This window comes from Humulus lupulus, chromosome 6 (assembly GCF_963169125.1).
Source record: "Humulus lupulus chromosome 6, drHumLupu1.1, whole genome shotgun sequence".
Classification (NCBI taxonomy): Eukaryota; Viridiplantae; Streptophyta; class Magnoliopsida; order Rosales; family Cannabaceae; genus Humulus; species Humulus lupulus.
The window spans coordinates 190807843-190819447 of record NC_084798.1 but is presented as its reverse complement, the minus strand read 5'-3'; the positions used below and the strand labels follow the sequence as shown (position 1 = coordinate 190819447).

Here is an 11605-nt window from a genome sequence, read left to right as displayed (position 1 = left end):
AGTTTATTTGCTTATATATTTTCGTGCAGCTCAAGAATTACAAACAAGAAACTGGATCCTTAATATCATTAATTGTTGTTTCCTTTTTTAGCTTGTTTTTAATCCGACACAGGTCTGAGCTGTCCCCTCCAAAATCGTATCTGTCGGATCAACATCTTCTAAAAAAGGCAACTCTTCATCAATCAAGAATATCTTCAATTATTCTTGCCTTTATTGGAAGAATTCTTTCTTAGCCTTTATGAGCACGAAAAAGGACTCTATAAATAGGGCTCTAAAGGCAGTGAGAAAAGTGAACTCTTTTGTGCATTATTCGTGAGCATTATTGTAATATTTGTGAGAGTTCCTCTTTGTATTCAAGATCATAAGTATTCACGTGATCTTGTAGAAATATGTGTGTTTAGTTTTTAGTGGTGAGTTTATACCATGTTCATGAGTGAATATACATTGTAATTTGAACACAACGTTTATAGTCTTCGGGAGAAGATTTTTACAAGCCTTGCATCGGGAGGATGCAAGCACTCGCTGGCCATTGAAGGGAGTTCAAGTGGTGGAGCGTTTCAATCAAAATCAGATTAGTGAAGAGAAGTACAACAAAGTTGCGGCAAATCTCAAGAGGGAGTCTTGTTTTGTTTAAGTCAATATTTTGTACTTGTGATTCTTTATTAATTGATTTTATTCTCTGGGCGTGGCCCCAAGGAGTAGGTTAACCGAAAGGGTTTCTGAACCTTGTAAAAATTCGTTGTGTTCTTTATTGTTTTGCACTGTCTTTTTATTGTGTTCAGTTTTTGTTGTGACAAGTTTAGATTCTGTCCCGACAGAATTGCAATCTGTGTAGACAGTTAATTACCATTCCGCACTTTGATTAATTCACATGGTTTAATTAATTTAGTAATTACTAAAAACGGAATTTCATGGCATAGTATCATAGGATGGCCTACTAAGACTTTTCTATTGACTATCTATGAATCGTTTCTCACCAACAACATTCATAGTGAGATAAAGAAAAGGACAAATAGGATTTCCTCTCCCTCGAACTATGTACATTGTTGAGTTTTGCCCCCTGAACGTTTTTGTGTGGCAAAAGTTTTTCCCGAACTATAAAAACTATTGGAAATGTACTCTTTCTGTTGCATTATATTCATTTTTTTTAATGGTTTCTTACGTGATCACATGTCACAGGTATAGTTATAATATGAGAGTCTATTTAACTAACTGAAACTAGTCAAAATTGAATTTATTAGTGCTAAACATACAAATATTTGCTCTAAGAATACAAATACATATTCTCAAATTTTGTTATTAGACCTCTATTTAGGCATGTATTTTTTCTTTGAACTCTTATCGTACTACACTAGTACTATATCAGTGCTACGTCAACAACTTGTTTAAAAAATAATCGTAATGTGAGACATTTTTATTGGTTTCCATAGCTCATGCAAGATATTTGCGCAACATAATTCGAGTGAGAGAACTTTAAAATGCCATAGTTCGGAGCAAAAATCTTATTTATCCTAAAGAAAAATAATAATGATAATATATTTTATGTAAATTTTGTGTGTTCCCATCACTGCTCTTTGTGCAAATTAATCAATCATAACATTAATTGACACACGACAACCACAGCCCATATTAAAGTGCAGCTCAATATTTTAGGAATTGGATTTGGGTTCTATCAATAATAATCAATTGAGACACTTATCTCTCTCAAACTGCCCCAGCCGAGCAGACAACGCTCACAACCCTCACATCTCACCCTCTTCGTGAATCGTGACCCACCGAAGGCCCTGAGCTATACACGCGTTGCCGCCAAGTTATTCGTCCTAGCCGCCCCACGGTTACTTATCTTCTCTTCCTTTCTTTGTGCTGAATTAGTTTGGAAAAAAAATTATTTGATTGTATGTATAAAACAAATTTTTGCAGTGAAAAGGGAAATTTTTTCAAGATTATGGGTCCATAACATCACATTCTCCACTTAATTCCACTGACTAGTATAGGCGAAACCCAAAATTTGCTGTCTCCTCTTGGAGAAGGAAGCACACCAACCGTTTGATTAAATGTCCATCTGACTCCATTGTTGTTTGACTCAATCGTTGTTTCTCCTTTCGTCGACCATGAGGCTATACGATGTGTTTGCGGAGCTTCTACACATTCAGATGCTTCGAAGAGTTGTGTCGTATACTGGATTCTTTTGCTTCACGGCGGGCTTGAGCTACGCTTACACAAGCAATACGTGAGTCGTTTTACCTCTACGAACCCAGTTTTGTCTATCGTTTAATCCAATTATGATGCTATTAAAGTTTTGGAGGTTTTTGGATTGTGATGGGGTGTTGGTCTTTGGTGTTCCAGAACTAGAGCTGGGTATTCTCGCGGTGATCAATTCTATGCTTCCTACCCAGCAGGAACCGAGCTCTTAGTGGATACTACAAAGGTTTGAGAAAATCGACTCTTATTGCATTTGAATAATTGATATATTTTCTTGGAATTGGGTATTGATTCGTCATTTATTTTTGTTGCAATTTTTTAGTTGTACAAGGCTGCGCTTGGAAATTGCTTTGAGACAGAAGAATGGGGACCTATTGAGTACTCCATCATGGCAAAACACTTTAATCGTCAGGGCAATTCGGCATATGAGTATCATTCTGTAAGTTACTCAATAGTCAATTCCACTTTTTCGGCTACAAACCATCTTCTCATGCATATATCTGTACTTGGTTTCATTTTTTTTTTTATTTTCTAGTGCGAGGGTCTTATTTGACGGTTCATGAAAAAGTTGTATTTTTTAAATAGTAGTTAATTCGTTGTAACTACTGGAGTGATCCAGAAGATTTAGAACCACAAAAGATGACATTAAAACTTACATGTGTTCATTCATAGCTGTGAACAGTAGTTTAGCGGTATGTCAATATAGCGATTCCTGTTCTTTTCAAGAGAATGATGAACTTTCATTTGTTTATAAAATGGATTTGGTAATAGGGGTAGGTTTACTGGTATACCAAGAAGTTCAGGGCTCAATTTTTTGTAGGATTTTCCCCCTTAAAATGATCATAGAGGTTCAACAAGAGAACTCAATTTTGAATTTGAATTCTTAAAATGAAGTTGGAGGACTTATAGGGTATAAAATTTTTAAATAGTTTTGATTATCAAAATTGGCATTCTACTTGTACTAATGGTAAGGCCTTCATAATGAAGTAACTAAGTTGGAGGACTTATAGGGTATAAAAATTTTAAATAGTTTTGATTATCAAAATTGGTATTCTACTTGTACTAATGGTAAGGCCTTCATAATGAAGTAACTCTCTCTTGTGAGATTGGAATACATCATTTCTCTCTTTGAAAGTAGGCGCCTGACCTTACAATATTTAGGGACCAAGAAACCATAGCAATTGCTATGTAGGTAACTAGGAGGGACTTGAACCTCAAACCTTGTGGAAAAAGAGGGTAGGTAATCCAAAGTAAGGTTTATATATAGCAGAGCAAGATCTGTAAGAACATGAAAATCAGATGGATCTGGTTGTTGAAGCATATTTAGACGGGGGGGTGTTAATCTCAAGGTTTGCTTTTGAGTGGTTGATGTGGTAACTCTTATAGGCCTTTTTCTTTAGAACAGTACTCAAAAAGAGGAAGAAATGCATTAGAATTAAAAAAAAAAATTAAGGACCAGACCAAAGCCTCTGAGAAAGGAACCAAGATAACCCGGCCAAGCATATGCCTTTTATTTTGTTGTGTGTGTCTCGTTTTTGTGTAGAATGTAATATTTTAACTTCTGAAAGTTAAAATTCTAAAACACACTTCATACAAGATGATACCGTTTCATTTCCTTATTGCCACGTTTATTATTCAGTAATAAATCAAAATGGCAAAGGTATATATATATGTGATGGACCGTACATAATTAGTGAAATTGGAAAATAAAAATAAAAATTCTTAGTCATTTGTCATTCATTTCCAAAAAAAATTCCAAGTCTTTTCATTACAAATTAAGAAAATGTTCTCAATATGTGACTTGTAATTGTCTGAGAATAATTTAATGACTAAATTGTCTGACTTTTATTTTTAAGTTGACTATTTTAGAGGTTTTTACTGTTTGCATGACCATTTTATCCTATTGTATTTATCTTTTTGCAGCTATACATGGCACACCTTCTCTCTCTTGGACAAATTGATGGAAGTGGCTAGAAAGAAAATATCATTGGGCTGTTAAATGATAATAGCAACAATAAAAAATTCAAAGCAAAGCAAAAGCAATGTCTGTACTTAACTGGATTCTAGAGGAGCAAGTAATGTGATTAATGAGTATATGAGATGTGTCTCATCTGATTCTCTTGATAAATTTGCTCCAGTTTTTATAACACTATTGCTATAATTTGACCAACATGTAGTTATTGAAGAATTCATATCTATGTATCTATGTTTTCCCATCAATTTCATGGCATCTGGAGTCTTGTGTTTGTGCAATAGTTTCAATTTCCATTTTTGTGGCCCTTTTCATTGTTTTGTTAAATACCTCATAGATCTTTTAATTATTTGAGGGTCAAAGTTAATGAATGTATGAAAATTCTTTCATATACCATTTTTTTTTAATTTGTAAAAAAATGATAACGTTTTCTACACATTTGTAAAAAAAAATGATACCGTTTTTCTAGGAACTTGCAAAAAATGTATTTTCTTTGAATTGATGATCTTGTACAATAAATCAGCTAAATAAATGGGCAAATGATTTTTTGTTTTCTTTCTATAATTTTTATTGAAGAATACATAGATTTTATCTCCATTATTGTTGTGGTCACGATTCTTTTTAAAAAAAAAATCAAATTGAGTCAACTTAAATATGTATCTATTCTCAAGTTTAGTTTAGTTTCATATTTATCATAGAAATAGTCACATATGAATATACTTTTTTTTTTTTAAATCTTACACGTGAATATACTTTGTTAGATGGTACTAGCTATTAACCAAAGTTTAGTTTGCTTTCAATTCTTGAAATGATTTACCCTATGATTAGCTTTTTGAACTAGTGACGTGAACCACTAATGGATCATTGAGAGCTTACTTACAAAAATCTCCTAGGAATCCAAAGACAAACACTTGTAACTTACAATTAAATTTTCAGTTTCTCTATGCAATTCTATTTGACCAAACATATATAACATATTAAGCTTTCATAGTACTTGAAGAATTAAAGAAGGAAAAAAATAGAAAAGAATAAAATAACACTTCACCGATGTAGTTTATGCTAAAAGAATCAAAACCCCTCTTGTAAAATGCACACCAAATAAGCTAGATTACAAGACAAATAAGCAAAGCTCTCTCTCTCTCTCTCTCTCTAAATCTCACATTAAGAGCCTTTCCCTAGAGAAGAACGTTTGTCCTTATTCTATACTCCCATAACTATGCAAACTATGAAAAAACTTGCCATGAAAGAACCCTCGAGTTCCACACTTCGACCTTAGAATTCTCCACAAAAACTTTTCATCGTGTATTGATTCTTACCTCTATATAAATGCCTTTACAAACATGTCAACATTCAAACACATTACATTACATTTTGAAAGAGCATAACACTAGGATAAGAGAAGAGAAAAGAAGAGAAGAGAAGAGAAGTATGGCCTGTGAAGCTGTAGAGTTGATATTGCTTAGGCCTGTCTTTGAAGGATGCATTTCAATGCATGACATGGAGATCGAGAGACGGCCCTACCACCGCAGCTGTGGCTGCGCACTACACAACACAAAGGGTGTCAGTTCCGCCGCTGCTTGTACTCATCATCGGAACATGTCCTTCCCCAAGAGAAAGCCATCAATCAACTCTTCATTATTGACAATGTCATCAGCTTCACCAACTTCTTCTTCCAAGTTCTCTTCTCAAAACCAAACTCTTATTGGTAACTTTCAAGTCAACCAAGATTGCACAAGACATCAATGAATGGCGCATTGCCATCATGCCATGTAGATATATATGATAGGTAAACATTTTTATTTTGATCATTTCATGTTAATAGGCCTAGTAAGGATGAGTTATGTATAAGAGATAAAAAGAAAAAGGTTTGGAAACTATGAAACATTTTCTTAGTTTTTGGATTTTTTTTTTTCTTTCTTTCTCTTGTCACTTTTACACTTCTTGAGATAAGCTTAATTAAAGAAATTTGAACATCTTCTTCTTCTTCTACTTCTTACCATTTTTCATATAAATTCTCAGTTTAACTTTAGTGTTACATTTCTTCCAACTATAATTTAGAGGATTAAAATGTCTGATATTTTTATGTTCCACAACCAAGTGATTTCACTTGCCAAAAGTTCTTTTTTTTTTCTCGATAAAATCATTAAACAAAAGAAAAGAAAAAACAAACAAACTTGTGTGATCTTTCTCTTCTTTCTCTGTCTGTTTTGGGGAGAAAATCAATAGGCTTTCACTTCTTTATAATATTTTACTACTTTCACAAAGGGAAGAAAAAAAGAAGAAGCAAAGTTCTCCTTGTTTTCTCAGTTAACAAACATTTTTTTGTCATTGTCTTGTAAGACTTTAAATCTACACTGTCTTTTTTTATCACAAACATATATAGAAGTATAGAAGACTCTTCCTCTCAAAGACCTATAATAGCATAGAAATCATCGGTGGTGTTAGGAGTTAGGACTGAAATAAGCTTCTACTCCTAATTTATTATGTTGTAAGATTCTACACTCAACATTGTATTAACCACAACACGACAGATTTTTATACATGTTTGCTTAGAGTTCCTTATTTCAGATATTCACAATGAAATTTCTTTTTTAATAAGAATTAATAATTGTAAACAAAACCCTAGTCGATCTAAAGAAATTAAGATAATGTGTACAATGTAGTCACAAATCTGGCTGGCTTAAAAAAAATTCCAGGAAATGCATTTTTTTTCTGAAGGGCATGAAATGCATTTCAAATGAGCATTGGTTAATTATACATATATTGTTAATTATATTGCTTCTTATGAGGCTTTGGTTTTGTAATAATATAAGTTCTCAGCAAGACTTTTGATGCCAATTATTTGTCATTTTCTCTCTTTACATTGTATTCAACAAAAAGGTCTTAGAATCTCATTCTTTACGAATTAGTAACCTTTTTTTTCTTCCCATTATAAGTTCTTTTATTTATGACTAAATAACGACCAAAATTATTTATTTCTTTTAAATCATTTTCTTAGAGGTATACATGTTAATTATAATACAAATTATCATGACAAAAATTAAGAGGTAAAAGTATTAATCATCTGTTATGCAATAATTTGCACGGGTTGATCTTGGTGGTATAGTTTTCTATAAACATTTATTTCTTTTAATTTTCTTTTGTTCATAGCAAGTTTTTTTTTTTACTTTATTCTTGGTAAAGATTCTAACTTTATTCTCTATATTTTTTAATAATATCTTGGGATGGATAAAATAAAAATACCAAATCTTACATTAAAAAATGCTTAAGGTCTAATTACCTTTTTCTTCTTCTCAATAATCATTTCACCAAATACCACTTTTCTTTCTTAATTAAACATCCTTACTCTCATTTTAACTTATTTATCTTTATTCAAAACAAAACAAAAAAAGGCTTAACCGAGCTTTACAAAGAAAAAATTTAGAATGGCATAAATGAAATATAAAATCATAAAATAAATATATAAATTAATAAGAGAAATTTACAAAAAATATCAAATTTTACTAAATTTTTACTTTTATACGGTGAGGCGGGTATAATTACTTTTATACGGGGTGAGTTTATCATTTATAAGACTTTTTCACATTTTATATATCATTAATATTGTTAGATCACAAAATTATCGTGTTTTATAAGTATTTGAGATAGTTTATAATTAAGTATTGAGTTGAAATGTCTAATTATATATATATATATATAATATTAATACGTGGAGCTACTACTAAGCTTGAAAAAACTCTGTTTTTTATTCTTAAAACAGAGGAGCTATGCCCAGAGTGTGTCCATATATTATTTTTAGGTATAAGTTTTTACTTTGGAATCAAGTTAGCTAGGATTATAGACAATTGATTAGAAAGAAATGTTAATATATATATATATATATTTTGATTGAAGGTCAAAGAGAATCCATATGTATTTTAAAAAATATTTATGAATCATTCACATATTTTGTCTTCTTCCCAAATCAAGACCATTTCTTCTAAATAAATATAAATATACATTACATTATATATGGGCTGATTGTGGGTTAATAATATCACCAAGAAAAAACTGTAAATTTTGCTCGAGTCCCAAGAAAAAGAAATAATTTTAAAGCAACTAAATCATTTATTAATTTGAAATAATTTTAATAGAAGGAAAAGAAAAAATAGTAGCTTTGTTATAAAGGGAATAAAACACATATAAAGGGAATAAAACACATGGATAGGTTGATTTTTGGTTTTTTTTTTATGTTTAATTAAATTATGTGTGAACGTTTTAATTGATTTTGTACTTTCAATGTATTTTTGATAAATATATATTTTTTATTTTTCATTGTTGTTGTGCAAGTTGATTATATATATATATATTAATTTAGTTTTCTTATAATTTTAGTTGATGTCTAGTTGATTTCAAATTAAGTAAATTTTTTATAATTTTTTTTCTAGGTCACTTTAGTTGTTTTTGTGTTGTTTAGATTTATGTATAGATGTTTTCATGTTTTTTTCAGTTTGTTTAGCTGTTTAAGTTTAGATGTTCTTTTGTTGTGTTGATGTCTAATTATTATTTAGTTGTTTTCATATATATTTCGATTTAAAAAAAAAAAAACATGTTAGTATGCTATGGGTTGACTTCTAGTTGTTGTCCAATTGTTGTTTTTTAGTTATTTTTTAATGTGTTAGTATATAGTGGGTTAATGTTTAGTTGTTTTCCAATTGTTTTTTTAAAAGTTTATTTTGGATATATGTTTAGTTGTTGTGAAATATATTTTTAATTTATTTTTGACACATTTAAAAATGCAAAGAAAAATTGTTTTGAGGTTGTTTTTTTAGTTTATTTTGAGTTAATGCAATAAATTGATGTCTAATTGTCTTTTCAACACTATATTGTTGTGAGGTTGTTGTCGTGTTGCATTTAAGTTACTTTTTTGATATTGTATTGCAATGTGTTGTTTTTTTTTTAAATGTAAGAATGAGTTCTTTGATGTTGCTTTTGTGTTGTTTTTTAGTTTTTTTTTTTTGTTTGTAGCTGCAATGGATTGCCCTGTGTTGTTGTGAGATTGTTGTCGTGTTGCTTTCTTGTTGTTTGTTTAACGTTATGTTTTGTGAGTTGATATTTAGTGGAAATCGTATTTTTGTAATTTTGAAACATTAAAATCATATTTTTTAAAACTTGAGTCAGTAAAAATGTAAACAAAAATGAAGGACCATAAAAATGTAAAAAATTCATAAAAAGTTGGTATTTATGAAAAAACTCCAATTAATAATTAGTTAGAATAGAAAGGAGTATTTCCGACACTTTTTTCACTGTGATGTATCCAGTAAGTGTCTACTTTGTTGAAAAATAAATAAATAAAAAGACTATATAACAAAATAATATATTTTTTATTTTATCAAACATCCTTCTATAAAAATGGTACAAACTATAATGGGGCATGGTGCAAAATTACCCTTAATGTTGTGTGAAAGTAAGTAAATGTCCATATTTTAAATTTTGTAGTAAAATAGCTCAATCATCTCTTTAATATCACATATTACCAAATATGTCATTTAACAAATTATTATTTTATTCTAAATATTTTAATACTATGGTATATGTATATTATTTTTGTTTAATTAGTTTTTATTTTAAAGTTATTTTGATTTTTTTTTCGTTTTTTATGGGTTGTTGAATGATATACCATACCACAAAATACATATACTGAGTTGAAAAATAATATACCATCAAAACTTACAAAATTATTACTAAAAAATGTATATACTATATATGCTAACAAAATCATATACTACCATTAAAATGTATATACCATGATACAAAATTATATACTACCACTATGTATAATAAAATAGAAACTAAATATCACAAAAAAAAAAATTATATACCATACCACAAAAAATATATACACTAATTGGAAAATAATATACCAACAACCTATAAAAACTTAAAAAATCAATATAACTTTAAAATAAAAACTAATTAAACAAAACTAATATACATATACCACTATATTAAAGTCATACCGTCCTAAATAAATAAATAAATTATAAAAAAAGGCAATTTAGGTAATCAACAATGTAAAATGATCATTTCTCTACAATTTTAAAAATGAGAACATTAGCTTCTTGATGCCTTTATTTTGGGTCATTTCCTATAATTTCTCAACTATAATAAATACTAATGGGGTATTTGGTATGGGGTAAAGTAAATATGAGAATGAGAATTTAAATCCTTTCGTATGTTTGATTCAAATATTAAGGGGGTAAAGTTAATAATTTGTGTGAGCCTCATATGTATTTTAAGGGCAAAGTGAACCATTTTGTACACAAAAGTTTAATATTACATCTATCCTAAGTCCTTCTACATTTTCCAAGGCAACTCAACTACTCAAAACAAACACTCCCTAAATACTAAATTATTGTCTAGAACAATTTTAGACAATTTTTTTATTTTATGTTAAAGTAGGTATTACTACGTGGAGGTAACTTCTTTAACATTAGATTTAGAAAAACTATAAATTACTATAACATGAAGTTAATTTCTATTTATAACTTGTTCAAGTTGGAATTAGAATTCTTTTATGACTATACACGAGTTATTCTAATATAGAGTAATACTTTTATTGACTCGAATTTTTGTCAAACATCCAATTAATACAACAAGACTACTAGTGCATAAACTTTAAGAGAATATTAAGGCGGTAATAAATAAAGATAGAGAAATTTATAGTGGTTCAGTCACTAACGATAGGGGTGCACAATGGGCAAGTTTGTCGAGTTTAGGTGCATTAGGTTTCAGGTTTAGAAAGCATGTACTGAACCTGTATGAAAAGTGCTCGAATTTGTTTAGGTTCAAGTGTGTGCAGGTTGGGTCGGATTGAGTTTTGGGCCAGAAATGACCTCTTGTCGTACTATGAGTGTGAGAAATTGAAAATGGTGAGCTTGAGAGAGCACCTAAACTCAGATCGTTGAATGTCAAGCTTGAGAGAGGGGAAGGTCATACTGTGAGAGTGCAGCTGATCTTGATAGAGGGTGAGGGTCAGATAGTCGGGGTGTAGCCGCGAGTGAGGGGAGGGAAGTATCGGTCGAAGGGTGCAGTGTTGTCAGGGTACAACCGTGCAGGTCGTGAATGAGGGGAAGCGTCTGTCGGGGGTGCAATGTGGACTATTGGTGTTGAGGTGTATGATGATTGCAAAGAAGAGATGAATGAGAGAGAATCAAGTAACTAAGGCTTACTTAAAAATTAAATTTTTTTTTTTTAAAAAATTATATACAAATCAGATTCAAATTCAGCCCAAACCTAAACATATACACAATGTGAAACCTGAACCCTATCTAACACATGGTCGTATCTGATCAGGTTTTACTTGAATAGGTTTAGATTTCAAAAAAATCGAATTCTCATGCCTTCATACCTAAATGCTCACCCATAACTAACTACCTATGTCCACTTAGT

General features: G+C 30.3%; 1 protein-coding gene across 1 annotated transcript; it reads left to right on the top strand.

Annotated features, from left to right (window-relative positions):
* The first annotated feature begins 1647 nt into the window (after nucleotides 1-1647).
* On the top strand, nucleotides 1648-4457 carry LOC133782865 (uncharacterized). The gene is made up of 5 exons (XM_062222286.1): nucleotides 1648-1834; nucleotides 1921-2230; nucleotides 2347-2428; nucleotides 2525-2641; nucleotides 4126-4457. The coding sequence occupies exons 2-5, from the start codon at nucleotides 2112-2114 to the stop codon at nucleotides 4174-4176; spliced, it is 369 nt and encodes a 122-aa protein (XP_062078270.1). The 5' UTR covers nucleotides 1648-1834; nucleotides 1921-2111; the 3' UTR covers nucleotides 4177-4457.
* The last annotated feature ends 7148 nt before the right edge of the window (nucleotides 4458-11605 follow it).